The sequence below is a fragment of the Pygoscelis adeliae genome, unplaced genomic scaffold (assembly GCF_000699105.1).
Source record: "Pygoscelis adeliae isolate BGI_AS28 unplaced genomic scaffold, ASM69910v1 Scaffold71, whole genome shotgun sequence".
Classification (NCBI taxonomy): Eukaryota; Metazoa; Chordata; class Aves; order Sphenisciformes; family Spheniscidae; genus Pygoscelis; species Pygoscelis adeliae.
Genome location: NW_008824356.1, coordinates 11,705,035 through 11,724,129, shown reverse-complemented (window position 1 = coordinate 11,724,129; position 19,095 = coordinate 11,705,035). Strand labels below are relative to the sequence as shown.

The 19,095-nt window shown below is 39.6% G+C and overlaps 1 protein-coding gene across 1 annotated transcript in view; it reads right to left on the bottom strand.

The window, feature by feature from the left end:
* Window positions 1-6,372: 6,372 nt before the first annotated feature.
* ZC3H14 (zinc finger CCCH-type containing 14) overlaps window positions 6,373-19,095 on the bottom strand; it is a 23,991-nt gene continuing 11,268 nt past the window's right edge. Inside the window, exons 8-16 of the mRNA XM_009319431.1 lie at window positions 17,035-17,190; window positions 15,406-15,480; window positions 14,783-14,939; window positions 12,801-13,024; window positions 10,536-10,656; window positions 9,454-9,590; window positions 8,311-8,405; window positions 7,299-7,405; window positions 6,373-6,651 (exon numbers count right to left, since the gene is read on the bottom strand). Coding sequence (XP_009317706.1) covers window positions 6,645-6,651; window positions 7,299-7,405; window positions 8,311-8,405; window positions 9,454-9,590; window positions 10,536-10,656; window positions 12,801-13,024; window positions 14,783-14,939; window positions 15,406-15,480; window positions 17,035-17,190 — 1,079 coding nt within the window. The 3' untranslated portion in view covers window positions 6,373-6,644. The remainder of the gene's footprint in view (window positions 6,652-7,298; window positions 7,406-8,310; window positions 8,406-9,453; window positions 9,591-10,535; window positions 10,657-12,800; window positions 13,025-14,782; window positions 14,940-15,405; window positions 15,481-17,034; window positions 17,191-19,095) is intronic.

Sequence of the window (19,095 nt, the reverse complement as noted above, 5' to 3'; positions counted from 1 at the left end):
GATGAGATGTGACCCCGTAGGATAGGTCAGGGAAGAAGCTGGAATGTGGAGGGACTAGTGACAGCCTTCCCTTTGGAAGCATCAGAGAGAAGAAATGTGGGCAGGAGGGCTCTGTCTGAAGCTGGAGGTAGCCTTTTCTGTGATTATACAGCACCAAGAAGGGGAGGCAAAAGTTCTTTGTATAATTTGCTCACTCACAGTGGATGATTTCATTCTCTAGCTTAATTGTCTTTCTAACACCTTTTCTGGCTAGCAGCAAACATACATCTGTGGGATCTTTAAAGTCAGCAATATTTTTTGTAATAAGAGAAATAGACTAGAGAACTGATTCAATAAAAGCAAAATGACATTTCACTTAAAAAAATAAATGTGCCCTTGAAAGCTTTTTAAGTGTGCTTGGAAAAAAGAGAGTAAGAGGAGGAAAATCCAGCTCCTAGGAGCAAACAAAAATTAAAAATAAACACATTTAGAACTGAAAATTGCCATAGCGCAGAAACTGAGGAACACAGTTGAGATTAGGACAGAGAGAACAAATTAGCCAAATGTATTGAATCATTTAGACTTGAAATCTTAAATTTTTTATTCTTACAGAGACAGTTGTCATACATGACTTCCTGATTTTGATAGGGAAAGCAAGAGATGGTGTAAAACTAAAGATAAAGAAAGCATTTCAGAAAATTAAGGCTACTTTATCACTTGTCGTTGACAGTTGAAGAAAAGCATTCATTCGGAGTAACTTCTGACTTTGCTCGATACCAGGGTTTCAATATTAGCAAGATTCATTTCAGAATAACTCTGAACTTCATACGAGTCAGGTTAATGCTGACCTGGAATTGTACCATCAGAAAACAGACACACTGCAGACAAGTTATCTCCTGGATCTGGAAATCGGATCAAAATAAAGAACTTCAATACCAAGAGCAGGACTTCGATAGCGTTCAGGGGTGGCTTAGTTTAAAACCATGATCCTCTTCTCTCAGCTGCTGCCTAAAGCCCGCTATTTGGCTTGCAAGTTTGCCAGGGCAAACAGTGCCCTTCTTTCAACAAGCCTTGAGCGTCTGCCTGTGCAGACCTCACCTGCGTTCTGGATTGCACCCAACAGTGCTGAAGTCTCCACGTGCACATGGATTTCACTCTAGACCTGGGCATTGGAATCCCTTATGGGACTTGCTGCGCGTGGCGCGGTGGTGTGACAAGCTAAGGATCTTGGTTTCAGACACAGTTCTTACATGGGCAAGGTGACATGTTTCCCTGTTTCATTCAGTGTCACAGATGTGACAAGCCTTAATCTTTAAAGATCTTTTTTAAAATTCTATTAGCATAAGCTCTGGACAAACGTTGTCTTGTCAGTGTTTTGGACAAAGTGAATCATCCTGTAGTCTCTATGGAAAGGGAAGTAAGATTGCAAGTCACAAAATAAATTGCCGTGACAGTGGTTGTGACATCACTAGCTGTATTGTATTTGCATACTCTTTTGTTCTCATGGTTTTCTTATGCTTCCTTATAGTCTGCTCTTTTTTCCTAAAGTTTATAGCACCATTCGATTTTTGCTCACGTGGATAGATAGGTGAGCTTGCCAAAGCCTACTGCGCATTCTGTACACCAGTCACTGGGGTGTGGTTTGACCAAGCCTGTCTCTTTGGTTGTCTGCAGCTTCTGCACTTCAGTTAACTCTGACTTCAGACTTAACTCTGCATATCTCATTTCAGAAAAAGAGAATAGTTTTAGATGTATAATGTGCATAAAAGCCACAATAGGTTTCCTTGCCAAAATCATTCATAAGTAACTAAAAATTAGTGGGTGGGTTTGATGGAGGGTTTTCTCCAGTCTACTTGATGCTAGAACAGGTAACCACTCACCATGGCCTTCTCAGATTACCAACAGCATACCAGTCATAACCTTGATCTATTTTTTTGTTAACTGTTAAATCAGCAATCCAACCAATTCACTTTTTCTTTTGGGGGGGGGCGGAGAAAAAGAGGCATGGAACATGTGTTCTCTTTTCCCCCTAGTGTAAAACAAAACAACAAAAAAAAGCGTAAGGTCTGAGCACGGTGACATTAGGCAATTCTCATAATTTCCACTTCTTTTTGAAGTTATGGAACATAGGATGGAGGAAACAGTAACAGGAAACCAGTAAATATAAGCCCGGAGAAAAGGAGAGAGAAAGGAAAATGGAGGAAGGAAGGCGCATGAACAGGCAAAGGCAGGACCAAAGAACCAACGTGGGGGGTGGTGGCCGGGGAGTCGTGCCACTCTCTGGCAAACACCTTGTTTCAAATGGGAAGTATTCAGTGGCTGGTGGTGGGGTTTAAGGACTGGAAAGGCGGCAGGCAACTTTGTTCGCTCTGTTTTTGGGAAGATGCAGCTGCGCCCATTCATTGCACTTTCCACTCCCATACCTATGGGGCCACTGTTTAGTGCTGAGGTACAGCAGCTAACACACGTTAACCGCTGTTGCAGTGTGCGCACGTTGGCAACAAAGATACTGTAAATATAAAAATGCTACGTAGTACCGAGAGCTCAGGTAAAAGAGTTTAATGATGTATTTTAAAATGCTACTCATCTTTCCCACATAAACCAAGCATGGGTTGTTTTAATAGGCCTCTTCTGATTTATCCGTATCTTAGCTTCCTGTGCAGCTGGGCTTAAATGCGTTCTGTAAACAAAAAATACTAAACCAGAGAAACCCTGTACTTTAGACAACCCTTCATAACCAACCTGTATCAATTCCTGCCTCTTTCATTTCTCTCCTATTGAAAAGTTATTCACCAGTTCTTGGTTCTGTTCCCAGACGTGCACAACACTTAATATGACAGACATTAAAGCTACGGCCTGTATTTGTCCCCTTTAAGTCGAGGTGTGATGGAGACGGGTGTCTGCAGAGGGCAGTTCAAATCATCCATGAGGTGAATTTTCCTTTGGTGGTTCCTTACCTTAGGCCTCTAAATGTAGGTATGGTAAGTCAGGGAAGATGAATGTAATGTGGGCCTGTGAGTATGTATGAGTAGAAGTAAATTAGTAAAGTTCTTGATTTTATCCCATAATAAATGATTACAAAATAAGGACATCATTGACTTGAGGTAAACTTTATGTAAAAAAAATCCAAACTCATTAGGGGTGCCGCTTAGACAACTGAACTGGACTTTCACCTGTAGCAACTCCTGGTAAGAAACATGAAACCTGTGCACAGATAGCTGAACTGGTGCTTCCCCACCTGCGAGAGGACAGCTGAGTTTGGGACATGAGAGGCAGTACGTTCCTATCGCTCGGTGTCTTTGGATTTCTCTTCCAAAGCCAAAATAGGAGTTTTCTGAGGTTCAGTTGCTTGTTGTGGGATGACTTCAAGACCCTACAAAGTGATTTTGCCCTTGCTAGCACATACCTTGCTCAGTTTGGGCACAGATGTCGTGTGAGAGCTTATTTAAAAAACCGCACAAACCAAAACCAAGAACCCCCGAACTTTTTTTTCTTAAAGTTACCCCCATGACTATTGGGGTCACGTTCGTTCCAGTGATGTAAAGATGTGTCTGATTCACACCATTCTACATTCTTAAAAGAAAGCTGGTTGTACCCGCTTAACTATTAAGTGGCCCCAACATAACAAGTGTTGTAAACTAGAGGATTAACGTCATGCGTGCTTTGCCGCTGTTTGGTAAGATGAGTTCTTCTTTCGCGGGGGACAGATGCTGCGATCCCATCATTGTGTGTAACTGCAGCTTGCGTAAAGCTGGTGCCAGCTTGGGCTGGCCTCAGTGGGGCTGAGTCAGGAGACGAGTGCTTGAGGAAGAACCATGCAGATTATTGACACAAGCACTGCATGGGTGGGTTCTGAAAAAGGGAGGTAGCAGGGGTATTTTAGTTTCAGTCCTCTGTAGGACTTGGGGGGGGGAGTTTTCCATGTAATATCTGTCCTCCAATTATTCATTCATTAGCTTTTGCCATTACTCTCCTTTTCTTTTTTTTTCTCTTTCCACAGGAGCCCTTAACCCAACTCCCCCCCTCCCAACCCCCAAATAAATACCTTTTCAAACGTGGTGGCTGTGAGAGGTCAGCCAACCTTAACCACAGCTTTACTGTGACTATGGTGACCTACAATACAAAGCACTACCTTGCTGAAAATGAATTTTCTATTTACTTAGTTGCAAATTCTTGAGACTGGGGAGGAGGGGGGGGATCTTTCCATGCCCAGAAGGTAAAAACCAGGGTATTTATTCTTCCCAAGAAGCAAAGCAGTTAAATACCTTTTTCCAACACATTACTCAAAATCTGAATATGTCATGTTCAGCTATGGAGCTGTAAATGTTCGGTAACTGCATGATTTTTCAAACAGCAGTCACATCCAGGACGTGCTCTATACTGTACTCTTTGGGAACTTAATAAATACACTTTCTAAAGAAACTCCAAGCATGAACACAGGCACAAATTGCATGGAAAAAAAAATGGTTTTCTGTACTTTTGTGAAATGTTGGTGCTGTTGGGTAGTACGTTCCACAGTTCTGCTCTACTCTTCCTTCACTTGCTACTACTTATCATTGTGCTTGTGTTTTTAGGTGCGAAATAGCTCTTTTTTTTTCTAAAAAAAGCAGTATCTGGTAATTATAAGCTTCATATATGCTTTTTAGTTCAGTTATGGGTATACAGCATATCATATTAAGTAATGGAAAAGCTGCACTACTAACTTGCGAAGAAAGTTAATGCATTTTTAATGTAAAATTTCACATAAGAATACACTCAAGACCACAACGATCACTTAAAATAACGTAGCAGTCTAAGTAAATGCATTAGAACCATTATTCCCTTTTGAAATGCATCCTTTTAGCTTTGTGGCTTGGTTTATTCACTTTTTCTTTCTAGCAGAGAAAAACGGGCAGCTTGCCTTACGCGAACCGTTGTGCAGCAGGTTACACAACATCGAAGCTGTTGAAACTCAGCAAGGGCGGCAGTACTAGTTCTCTGCTGCCCTTACAAATTGTTATCTCCTCACCGTGCACTGAAAAGGAAAACAGCTTCGTGGCGGCAGCTATTTCTGAAAGGGACAGCTAATGAAGGTATTGGAAAATTCTATGAAAGAATAATGCAATTTGCAGTTTTTCATCCGGAAATCCTTTTCGGCATTGCTCCATACGATGCAAGAGCCCATCCTCTCCTCCTCCGCTCCCCGGTCAGGTCACCTTAGGAAAATATTTTACTCTAGTTCTTTAAGCTTAAAATCCAGTTGTCTGTTGAGATTTGTTGTGTTTCATTATGGAGTGTGTCAGATAATCCCTCTTGCTTTAACAAAAAAAAAAAAAAAAAGTATTTAAAGGTATTTTAAACTAGTCCAAAGGTATGGTCATGTATTACTGTAATAAGGATCATGGTTTTAAGTGTACTCCATTTTGGTTTCCACCGTGAACATCTAATCCCTGTAGTAACGTTGTATGTTTATTTAAAGTGTATATATATATACATAAAAAATTAAATGTCAGATTTTTGCATTAATTAAGATTTTTTAAAAATTGAATATGAACTTTGAGTACTTTATTTCACAAAAAAAAATTTAAAAATACCTTCCTGCAGTGTTAAGTTTCAGAATTCAAAACTATATTTGTCAAACTTAAGTTTAAAATATGTAGCTAACATTGTTTTCTGATATTGAATGTAAATATTTGTAAAAAGAAATTCTTTTGTATATTTTTGTGAAAATGTAGTTCCCCAAAAGATACAAAAGATTTAATAAAAAAGTGCATTTATGTTACTGCTCAACACTTTTCATCATTGTAACACCGCTTGAACGTAGTTACGGTCACCTCCTGGGATTATTTTTTGCAATGTAAGTCACGGGCACTTTCTCAGATGACATCATTACAGTCATTGCTGTAATTCATCATTCATCATCAGGTGTAGTGGAAGGAAACCCGATTCTTCAGGAGAGACAGAGGGTACTTTCTGTCTTCCTGGTATAAATGGAGACATCTGAAACTGTTTATTTTCAAGTGAAGTGGTATTTAATTTGGTAGGCTCTTTGAATGGAGCACAATACCATTAGTTGTTTAATTGTTCTTGCTTAATGAAGCATTTGTGTTCCCTTGTCTTTGTTTTTTCCCCGTTTGAGAAAGTATCGGGGGTACGATGGCTATTACTTGGAAGAAGTGCCCAAAAGACAAGTCATTGACACTCCTCCCCCGTGAGCGGGTGAAGAGTTGGGTCACCATTTGCTAGGACATCAGTTCAGTGGTATGCACTGTACCAAACATCTGCGGAACAAAAAATACTTCCAGTATGATCCCAACACAGGAATAAGCTTTCTAAGACCTTCAGACGATACACTTGCTTCTTCAACACACCTTCATCTTAAGCAAGAAACGTTCCCAAATAGAACACAAAGTGTGCTTTGAAACTTTTTAATGGAATTTAAAGTAAAACTTTTCTTACGCAGACATTTTCTTCTTACAGTGTAAAAAAAATGTAAAATTGCTCAAACTTACAAACTTGGAAAATTAGAGACATTTCAAGTATGCAATCAACCTCATTTTATGAAAACAATGTATATTAAAAGTTCAAAATGCATGAATTTTTCTAACATCCTGTGCCCCGGTGGTTCCTCTTCCTTTCTGCTACCGTCCAAAGGAGGCAAAGTTCAGTCCCAAGCTGTACCATAATCATTCGCTGAGGGGAAAGAGAAAAACAGCTCACGTAAGTAACAATCCTACCAGCCTGTAAAGATGATTTGAGAACTGATTTGCATCCTACCCCTGTAACGATTAAGACCTTTGCAGATGAGATTAGTTGGAGTGAAAGGCTCAAGTGATTTAACTACCTTTGAGACAGCTTTGGGAAGTTTGCACCCAGGTTATGAAATCGGGGACAGATGACAGATAGAGCTGTTCTGCCCGAAACGCTCTGAGAAACATCTGAACGTTTTGTGGAAAAGACAGCTTGGACACAAGATAAAACAACAGTAAAGAAGAGCGGATGTTGGATTTTCAGCTTTATTCAGGTGAAACGCAGAAAACACGACATGTCCAGGTCAGGGTTCCAGTGACTCTGCCATATCCTAGCTTGCAGGGCACTTTTGTTTTTCAGTGTTGCATCACATCGTTAGTTAATGTTTATGCTACTAAAAACAAACAGTACAGAGTTCTCTTTAAAAGAAAGAAAGATGCCTGTAACAGGTATCTCTTCACACAATCATCTTCATTGCTCATCACACACGCATTACTCCTGTGAGTAAAATTACATTTGTGACGTAAGTCACAACATACATTTTTTTAAATTTTATTTTTCTTGGTTAGGTTTAGAGTGTATCATCTCACCTGGTTTGAGTTCGAGTCCATTTCAAGGCATGGCGTGGAGGTACAGCAATAGCTGGATGGTAAAAAGTGCAGTCTGGTCTTGTACACTGGGTATTAAATCTACAATGCTAAAAATGAAAGCATTTCAGAAAAGGCTACTCAAAGCTGGCTGGCTGAACTCCTGAACAAGCTAACCTAGAATCTGTCGCATGCAAATTTGTATTACTGTATCATATCTGATAGATAATTGAATCAACAGCTACACAGACTAGTGCAATCAGTTCAACCCAGTGGCAGAAGGAAATCCTTTTGAAAAAGTGTTAAGAGTTAGATGCTCCAAAACGGCCACTGCACTGACAGGTGGAAGTTCCTTTGCTTGCAGGGGTTTACGGAGTTCAGTTTCAGTTGATCTGTGCGTACAAGTTAGGAGCACGACACAGCGTTATCTGAAAGGCAGAGGAAAAGCCCGAGTATCTGGCTAATAGTATCTGGGAACGGAGTCCTGGGGACCCAGTGCATTTCAGCATTGTTAGGGCTTGAAAAAGCTCCGAACTTACTCGCGTAAGAATATGCAGGGACACAATTCTATAGAATAGAAGTACTCGAGTTATAAACTCTCGTACTATATAAATTACGTTAATAAACTCCAGGGTAACTGGGCAATCTTTAAACTTTTGTATATTGCAGCACAGCTGAAGAAGAGTCAGGAGTCTGAAACGTATTCCTTCCGTATAGGCTACAAGATGTCCTCCTCCTCTGCCCCCAGCATCCTGGCCGGGCAGATTTTTGACAGGTGCTATGGCTGTCTGCCTGTTTCAAACTCCCCAGAAGCATCCGGTGGAAAGATTATTAAAAAATAAGTTTTCCAAGTTCTTTAAGTCACCGCTTTTGCATATTCTGTTTCTGAGCTAAAGTTAAAACGCAAAAAGTAAAAGCAGAAAGTATGAAATGCTAGTGATGTTTCCTGACCCAAAGGAATGTATTTCAAGTATCTTTCTAGAAAGGAAGGGAATAGATAGGAGATAATTCTTACTTTTGGGTGGTAAAACGGACATTCCATTTTCTTACAAGCAGGAAAAAACTTGCACAGCGGACTACTGGTGGATATAGACGGTGTGGGTAGCGGTGCTAAGCGTAGAAAAAAAAGAAAAGGAAGTGAGCCTGGATCAGAATAAACTGCTTTTTTAATATAGTTCCACACAAACTTAAATATATCAATCCTTCTGCAAGAAATAAGGGAAGCACATCACAATGCACTAAGCGGATCTCATCCTGGGGTAGAACAAGACTATCGGGTAATCATTAGTCTCGGTTCTTCACCATTTCAGGACAGAAAGTACCGTCGTCACGGCAATGCTTCCAACAAATTAAGCAGAGATTCTGGTAGGCAGAGACATTCAAACGTTAAATTTAGCCAGCAGCAAGCCTGTCAGAGTTTAAGCTAACCGGACTGAAAAGCGCAGGCAGTGCACTTTCCAGGAATACACCGGAGCTGCTGGAAATGATAGAGGAGATGATGAGATAAGCACATTGTACTCTGCCTTCTGGCAAAGCAACAAAACTGCATCGTACTACGACTACGGGCTAAACCACTTCCTGAAGATCATGACTCCAGCGGAGTAAAGGCCCTCTGGATGTGCCCTTTGGACACCTTGGCACTGTCCAAAGGCTCAGGCATACCAGCCCGTAATCCAGACACAGCTTATTGCCTTCACTGGGTAACCTCATCCCTGCAAGTCATCTCATCGTTACATAAAGTCAACTCCTACAGTGTCATTAAAGAAAAAAAAAACGTTCATACAAAGACAGAAACCTCTGTTTTCAATTTGTGTCACAAGCTCTTGGTACAACATGTATCCAATTTAAGAAACAAATTTGAGTAAGACTGCAAGGCTGGCTAATCCCTCCAGAAGAAGGGACTGCTTGTGCAAGTCACCACTTTGGCCTCGCACAGATTTCGTACGGGCTCTTGCGTAAGAGCGTTCGGGGATTTTTCCGCTAACAGTTTGTGCAGTAACACTGGATTATTATTCTTCATCTAGCACTAAGAGTTGAAATAAAATTAAGTCAAATCAAGCAAATTTTTTTTTTTCACCTCTGTCAGTTTCTGCTTCCAAATACACTGTTTTCCCTTCAGCACTATCATTTAAAGCTCAGAAAAACAAGAGGCGCTCACCTGGTTTAGGAGGTGGATGGGGGGTTCGTCGACTGGCGTGAGTGTAAGGACAGTCTGGCTTAGTGCACTTCGCATCGTATTTACAGTTTGGATGGATGAACAAGCATTTATCAGCAAATTTGCAGTTAGGAAAAACTCTGAGGGAAAACAAATTAAGTCATACGCCCATACTCGGAGCAAAATCCCCAAGCAGCTGTTGCGCATGAAAACCAGAATATCACAGAAAGCCACAACCGCAACAGGGTTTGCGCACGTGTATCAGCTACTTCCAAAGCAGGGCATGCGGCTGTAGCGTACTAGCTGTACACGAACAGATCTGTATTCATTTTCCCTGTGGACACTCTTTACACGCAGTAAGTAACTGCACTACCTCACACCCGGGGGAGTTTGTTAGCAAGCTACCTGTTGCAAGCTAAGACGCATTATTCTTAGTGTGCAGGGCAGAGCAGGAAAGGCACTGCGAATTCAGACCTTTGCGCAGAGGGGCACAGGACTGACAAAGTAATATGGTTCATTTACTGAAGAGAAAGCGTTATTTTGCATTTAGTTATGTCAGATCTTAAAAGAAAATTCAAACGTCTGAGTAAATGAAGCTACCCAATCTAGTAACATTTATCTCGAAACAGAAATGATTTTTCTAGACTGTTGCTGCTTGTGGAAGAGAAGGCAAAGGTACGGCACACATGCAAGAGTTAGCCTTTGCTCTCAAATAAAAAATTACTGCATTACCATGTAACGGTACCCTAACGCATTCAAAAGCATTTTGACAGCTAGCAGTACAGTGCCTCTTGTTTTAAAACACCAATTCCCACATCTCAAGGCAACACAAAACCACCAGCCTTATGCTAAACTAAGCTTTCTTCTGCTTGAGCACAGCTGTGACTCTACTTACTGAAAACATCACTGTATTCTGACACATGGTAGATGGGAGGAAAACAGAAGAAATTACAGTGTGATAATCTAGCTGCGATCCCTACCCTACCAGACTTACACTGCCTTGGAATATTTACTAAGACAGAAGGGAAGTTTGTAGCACCGAAATAAAAATAACAGGTCAAGTGGATGAGCTTTGCACTACTCACTTGCAAGGCAGTGTGGGGTGATGGTACACACACTCATCTCCATTTTTACAGGCAGGCCAGTACTTGCAGCGCTCAAGCACCTTCTCCTGTTTTTGCAGCACATTTAACTGTTCCATATCCACTAGGAAGAAAAAAGGAAAAAAACCACCAAGCTGGGACCTTTATGATTCTATATGCAATTTGGCATACACAATATAGCATAATTGAAATTCACAGTATTTCCTATTCTCTCTCTCCTTTTAACCCAATTCTTGATAAGCCTCTACTAATCAAAAAAGTCATGACAGTAAAAATTTATGTACCACCATATTATCTGAAGAAAACTTCCAAAACTACAAAGTGAAAGAAGTCATAATATTGGACTGACAGCTGCCTTTTGGTGATAAAAGATCAAACTCGCACTCAAACTTTGCTTATTTTATAAGCAAATAAATTAATTTTCTTCACAAATCCAAACTGAGGTGTGAAGTCAAACAGACCAGATCTTGATCAGACAAGACAAAGATTCTTCAACTGAACCTTCGTTACGACTGTTCTGCTCAGCCATGTGTTAATAATAGCTACGCTTCCTTTCTCCAAGCTATTTTTGGCTCCAGAAAATTATTTCAAGAGAAAGTAAAAAATCAGTTTTTACACTAATCAGATAGGATTCATTAGTATAGGGACACACACCGAAAAAGAACCACTTTCATGTAATTCGCTCGGACAGATACCACATCCACTTCAGTTACCTGAACCCAGACTCCAAAAAGTATTTTAAGAAATTCCAAGCGGAAACGTTCAATACCTCCACTACTCTTACAGGAACCCGGGACTTAGAAATAAAGTTAAATAGGAGAAAGTCAAAAACCTCATTCTGCAAATTCAGGCAATTAAGCATATACCTTCACTGTTGTCTTATTTTCCCAAATCTGCCTAAACCTTTGACTTTTCAAAGCTTTCCAAGACTGCTAGTTACCTCTCTAACCTTACTAGTGACACGCTTGCTCCAGCTTCGTTCCATCCTCAGCCTCATTTATGCCTTCTCCTTGCAATGCACCGAAGCCAAACACTGCTATCCTATCGTAAAACCACATCGCTTGTACAAATCACTTCCACACTGACCTGATTCTGTGCGAACTTCAGTCACACCCGTGCTACTTCTGGTTAACGTAGCTAATCAAATAAGAATCCCTAACACAGATGTAACTGTATCAGCAACACTCTCCTGCACCAAAGAGCTTTAGTAAGGAGTATGAAAGGGACTATACTAGTAAAAGCACAGATTTGCAAGGGTAGTACTCCAATACATCTTTCGTTGTACTAGTAAGAATGTGCCGATGGATATATAACATTCCTTTCTTCTTTAAGACTGCCTGATATGAGTAGCGCTTCTGAAGCCAGTGGGACTGCAAGGACATGGACTTAAAAGATCTTTTGCTTTTCCCCCATGGTTCTCTCATAACTGCATTACGCGTTTACAGCTGGATCCATGAAATTTAAGTTCTCTGTATAGCATCAAATACTGTTCTTTATTTAATTCAGAAAATTTGGATGCACTGCTACTACGGAAAATAAAGGTCTTTTCATAAGAAAACTAAAAAAATGAATCCAAGCATGGCCTTAAGGCAAGTATTCAACAGGTCTATGACAAAACAACGTCCTTTATATTTTTCATCACCGTTTCAGCATTCTAAACAATTAAAACATAGGCTTCAGCAAGCAACTTCCCACGTTAGTCAAAAGGTATCCTGAATACATAATGTTCAAGTAAAATCATACACTGTTTAAGTTCTACTTTCAGAGATTCTAGCAACTTGACTCTACCGACACCTTATACTTAACAGGCTCCTTCTGACATCACAAATCTCGACAGAAATATTAAGATTAATACCAAGTGATTTCTTTTTTAAAGTTCAAGGCACGGCAAAACGTTCATCATAAAACCTCCTGTCCGTCAGCATGGGGACAAATGATAACGGGTCAACAAGAAGTGCAGATTTCTGGCAATGAAGACAAACTACATTTTCAAAAGAAAAAAAACAAATTTCACCAACGCTGAGATGTGTGGAGAATTACCTACGTGCCATATGGCTCTAGTTTATCAAGATAAAGGCTTCTACAGATGTGGCCCCACTGAACTACCACGTTTCGTTTGCCTAGAGAATGTTCTAATTTGAAGAATAAACACCATCACTTTGATTTCTTACGAATGATATATCCAAGAGTTCTGTCCACAATTGAACCAGCACATTAATGTTAGATCCTGTCAGTAAGCATAATTACCATCACAGCTCTCTAGCTGCCTGGTTACAATTTGCATCTGCTGTGCTCGAAGGCCTTTTAATCCTTTGCCGGCACACATATTTTGGGTAACTGGCTTTAATCCTTCAGTTATACACATATCTTCCTCTTCTTGATCAGAAAGGTATCCCGGTGGACTGGGCACGCCATCCAGTGTCACGATGAACTTGGGACTAGCAGGTTTCTCTGGCTGTGCAAGCTGGTCTCTATCAAACAAAGAAATGTAGTAAAAACAGATTTTGTGACACTAGGAGTAAAAGCAAGCTGCACTAGTAGCTAAAAGTACTACAAGCTAGTCTATGGAGACTCACGCAGTAATAAACCTTCTTTTAATACTACTACTAATATACCCCAACTAACAGTTTGCCTTCTAGTCTCTCTGAAGCGCTAATAAGAAATACCGCTTTCAACGGCGTACAACAGAGAATCTGGCAGGTACATTTCAGTTTGTTGCATTCTGCTCAACAGATAGATCCGACAGCTCATTTACAGACACAGTTAAATAAAGGAAAGCAATTAATCTTTTGAGGAATTTACAGTTTTGAGACAAAAAAAGTGAGGGTAAATACCATTCTTGAAATCATGAACCTTTAACACACAAAACAGGTGCCTCCTCAAAAATACTGAGCAGCGCATTATGAAACAGTGGCTGTAAAAGTTTTAGGGTTAGGAAGAGAGAATTGAAATACTGACACTAAAAACTTTGATGCTCAGCCTGATCGAAAGATCAGTCTAGCCTAGTATCCTGCGTCTGATAGTAGCCAACACAGATAAAAGAGGGAGTGTAAAAGCAGGGGATGCATATGTTTTCTCCACTCTTCCACCCATTTCACCCAAAGGATTTCCTGAGTGGCATGAGATTCTAAATATTTGGAAACGCACTACAGAGTTCTCACTTTGACAAACGGTGATAGTATAAACTTTGCTTCTCTATGAAATTAGGCTAAAAGCAACTACAGCATAGAATGCCTTTAAGAAGAGAGAAAAACACCACATTAAAAACATCACTAGCCAGAACTTTCAAGTTCAAGCAGCCAGAAATTGATCTGTTCACATGCAAAAATTTACCACCCTCCTGTAGCACAGTCACAGTTTTCAACTGTGACATTGCGAAGTTATCCCTTTGGGTTTGTTTGTTCATTGTTGGTTTTGTTTTTAATTAACACAGGCTGTTTAAAGCCACTCATGAAAAGGAAACCTTACAGTTTCTCAAACACAGCAGCCCACAGTGATGAAGTACATCACATTGTTCTGAGTGGTTTTTAACTCTAACAGGTAAGATATATAAAACTATTTGGTAGCAGGAACTATCAAGGCCTTTAACAAGCGAAGAAAATGACTGTGCACTGGCCATCATTCCTCTGGGGAAATGAAAAGACATCCACAACACATCATTTGAAGCTGACATGAACTTTAAACTCCTCTTAGCCAAACTCACCAGTAAGGAGCCTTAAATCACTTGTCCCACATGCCACTTAACTGTTTGTTGGCGTATGGGTACTGAGCTACCTGCATGCAGAACGCGCTGTTTTCTCTCCAGCACTGAGCGCTCAGGGTCCACCACACTCAATATTGCGTTAAATGACATTTCTTAAGAAATGTCACCTCAGGGTGAAACAGGTGTAAAACTAAAGGCAATTTCAGCACAATTATTAGTTAACTAAGATTTCAGAAATCAGAACAGCTATGACAAAAAAGAGCAGTACTTTTCAGTTCCTTCTTTCTTGCAAATCAAAGACATGCTCAAGCTACAGTTGACCCTGGGAATTATTTTCCATTTAGAAGGATTTCTGGGAGGTTTTTTGCCCCTGCTTTTTTTCCTCTGCTATTTAATGTCAGTCCATCTTCCATGATGTCAGAGATCCTGACTGGACTGACAAAGCACAAGTGTGACTGAATGATTCCATCTAAACCACAAACAAGCATTCTAACTAATAACAGTCCTAAAAGTAATAACTTTTTACCGTGTCTGTATTAGACGTCCTGAGAGTACTCGTATTGCCTCTGTAGCCCTCTTTGCCAATTGCTGATTCTGCGGCACTATTTCCTCAGATAACTTGGGCTTCTTCAGGATAAATGACCTAGTATCTGTATGGACCATAGACTCTGCATCATAGTAATCTGAATTGGGAGAGAAATTACATAGAAAAGAGAAAAATAAGGTTGTAGTTGTACTCTTAACTTATAGCGTATTTTTAAATATCAATTTACATGGCCAATAAGATAATTTTATTTTGTTTTATTTTCTTACTAGTACCTTCCAGAAAACATTTTTACTTCCTTGCTTATTCCACAGAAGTGGATCAACAGGAGCCATAGGCCGTATCAGGCCAGACCAGGAAACTTTGTTACTGGAATGGCTGTGCTGAAACAGCACTGAAGGGCATCCACACCCCCCAAAATCTCTTAGCCTTTGAACACCTACTGATGCAACGCTTTTATTCCTTAGAGATGTAGAAAGTAGAAAATACTAGAAAACAGTATAATTCATTGAAAAGGAAGTTATATTTTAACATTCACTGACCAGTAGTGTTCAATCTGAAAACTAGCAATTTTTGTTTAGGAATAAAAGATCACAAGACTTAACCTTGAGTCACTTGCAAGGTGTCTTCAATCACAGGATCAATCTGGAGCCGAGAAGAGAGCTCCTTTTGTTCAGCTCCTAAAAAAACCCAGTAATTAGAAGCATATTTTACTGCACATCAGAATGAAACTATAGGTTAAAGACCTGAAGCATACTCTTCTAATTCTTTTGATAAAAAAAACCCAAACCCTCCACACTTCTAACAAAAAGAAGCCATTCTCATTGTTATGAACCCCTTTCTCTTTGTTTCAGAAACAGTAACAAGTTTTCTTCAGCCAGATGGCATGGCAAAATCTAAGTACTGAAAGACTCTAGTCTTTCCCGTAATCATTGCTCAGGACAAACTAGGTCTGTGGGTATGGCAACTTAAAGACCAAGTTATTCCTCCTTATTTGTAGAGCTGTTGACTATTCAGAGAACGCACACATAGAAAAGCACCTAACTACAAGGGACTACTTTAAGGTCTTCTTAAATGAGGTGAAACAAATCAGAGTAGCACTGTTCTACATTTGACTTATGGTTTGAAAAAATTTATTTTCCTTTCTGTAGATTTCCTAAGCAAGCTGTCATTTCCATTTCAATGGCAAAAGAGCAAAAATATTTAGCATAAATATTTTCTGTACATTAATTCAAAGACTGATAAAGCTTCTTCTTACATCCTTTATAGATACAATTTCATCTATTTTATGTTGGCAGAAAGATTCCAAATGCATCTATAAGAGAAATAAGAGACTGAAAAAATACATTTTTTTAATAATGAATGTTTACCATTCCTTAACAATGACTGTGAGCTGATGTAACAAAGATTTTACTCAAACGAAATTTTACTCAACAATCTAAGTACCTAAATACTTAGCAAGAGTAAACTAACTTCTTCTTACAGAAGTGTTTTTCCACTGTCTTATTTCTATGCTTTCTTGTAACTAACACAGACACACACACACACACACATTTCTTTCTTTGTAACAAAATCATGCTGAAAGATACTTTGATTGCCTTTAAATATTATGCCATTTTCGTTCAGGAGTTTCATGACAGAAGTAAAAACGAAGCTTACTGTTCACACAGTTATCCTGGCATCAGCTGTCCTGTAACAGCAAATATAGTACTCCAATATTTATACAAAAAAATAAAACATTAGAACTATTTGTGTGGTAACAATATGTTGGAAAGAATCTTTAATACTTCATATGCTGCAAAATTATTCCAAATGTAGAGTATCTTAACCCTCTCACATAAGCTTCGTGACAGAATTACTCCTACAAGACAGTAAGGAAAAAAAATGCAAAGGATGGGGAAAAGAGAAGTTATCCCAACATAAATGGATGCATTTGCTTATGCAAAATTATTCTTCAGTGATATGCCAGAATGCTATACCACCCTTTGCTTACTGATTAATTCCTCTGAGGGGGTGGGTGGGTGAGGGAGTGTGTGTGTGCGCGCACATGTGTGTGTGTGTGTGTATGTATCTACCTTACAGCCATGCTTTAGAAAGCTGCTTGGTTTTCAGGGCACTTCCCACATGCAACTTTTGATGCTGATTTAAAAATTAAAAGCCTTTCTTTTCTCTGCTCAGCCTGTTGTAAAATGACATTCCCTGGTATAAATTTTTAAAGAACATTATCAGATGACCTTGAATTCCTTCAACTGTCTGCTCCTTTGGCTCTTCTGCTTGAAGCTGAGAACTCAGAGCGGGCAGTCTGTTTTGCACATGGATTACTTCTAACTGAGATTCTTCTGGGCTAATTCGAGTTCTTGGTGCAACCGGAACAGTCTGTTTCTGTGGAACTTTATTTAAAGAGACAATGGTAAATCATTTACATACAACCCAATCACGCAACAGTATTATTTTTACATATGGTGCTAGAATAACTCCTACATGTAGGAATAAATTCTTACACACACAAAAAAAATCCCAAGCATCTATGTCCACAAAAATAATCTTTGGCTACCTGTAAAATTCTTAGTGTGAAAGCACATTCGTGCATGTGCATAGAGCACTCTATGAGTGGCACCTCAGAACATCTACTTGTAATACAAAACAGCATGAGAAGGATTAGAGTGACATCAGTGAGGTATTCATTCATCCACTTCTACACATAATTAATTTGGTACTTTCTTACGGTATTGAAATCACTTTTCATTCCACCTTTCATATAAACAATCACGGATTATCAATGTGTACTTTTCATATAGTGTCAGCTACCCTACGCTAAGGTGCTTGCAAATAGAATACAAAACTCGATGACAGTAGAATCATAGAATCGTTTAGGTTGGAAAAGACCCTTAAGATCATCGAGTCCAACCGTTAACCTAGCACTGCCAAGTCCACCACTAAACCATGTCCCTAAGCACCACATCTACATGTCTTTTAAATACCTCCAGGGATGGTGACTCCACCACTTCCCCAGGCAGCCTGTTCCAATGCTTGACAACCCTTTCCGTGAATAAATTTTGCCTAATATCCAATCTAAACCTCTCCTGGTGCAACCTGAGGCCATTTCCTCTCGTCCTATCGCTTGTTACTTGGGAGAAGAGACCGACACCCACCTCGCTACAACCTCCTTTCAGATAGCTGTAGGCCTCCTTTCAAGTAGTTGTAGCATGGAATTTGGGGGTAGCAGGATGGCAGGTTGACGTCTTTACTTGGCTTCTGCTAAGACCGTCAGAACTGGTTGTGAAAGGCTAAACATATTCTTCCCCTGGCTGAATATCACATCAGCACTCAACTTCTGACACATACAACTAGAAGGTACTGCTCAGTACTGGATTTATCATTTACAATCTTAACCATTTTGTTTTACCTATGTATTTCAAATTAGCTTATTTCCATATTCCATTCAAAATACTTAAAAAAATACATGAAATATTACCTCTGAAGTAGAAGAACCTGCACGATACTTCAGATAAAATTCACAAATCACCTCTGTATTAAACCACAAAGTGGTGCTTTTTGGTCTCTCCACTGAAATTTTCTCGTGCTGATAAAGCCAAACTACAAGAGCTTCCTGCATCACCTTAAAGTGCTGTTCCCTGTGTGGTTGCTTTTTCCACCATAAACACTCCTCGCTGGATAACTGGCATCAGAACGTAGGAGTATCAGTGCTCCTACCTCTTTTCTTAACAAACTGCTCATTCTGTTTACCATCTAGAACGAAGACAAGCTCTTAATGCTTGGGAGGCACTTACATTATTTGCTATTAATGAGGAAGCACAATTTTCTTTGAGAAGTTCATTTACTGTATGAAATATATTTTGTAAGTAGTCAAGCAATTCAATAGTTTACTAGAACTATTCTTAGTTAATTTTTCTTCAATTCTAAGTTTGACAGTGATCTTTATTAGTCATCCATACAATTTATTCTGTTTTAAAATCAGCTCACTCTGTATCTCACTTCTAACATGCACAGACATCTCCTCCAATCCAAGAGCCTTTGAACACAGAAAACTCCATACACATCTCATGCCTTTAGATCTACTTATCAGCACCTCTGCAGCCTTGAAAATACAAGCAACGACAAGAAAACAGGGAAGAAGTTCACAATGACCATTTTGTTTAGTATGTTAACGTAGAAGGAAGATACGTGTTTCTTACAGTTAGTTTGCAGGTTTTGAGAGAGGGCAGGCAAGAGATTTTGGATAGCTTTCAGTCTTGCTCCAGATGGCATAAAAGCAGTTTAGTGAACGTTCCTTC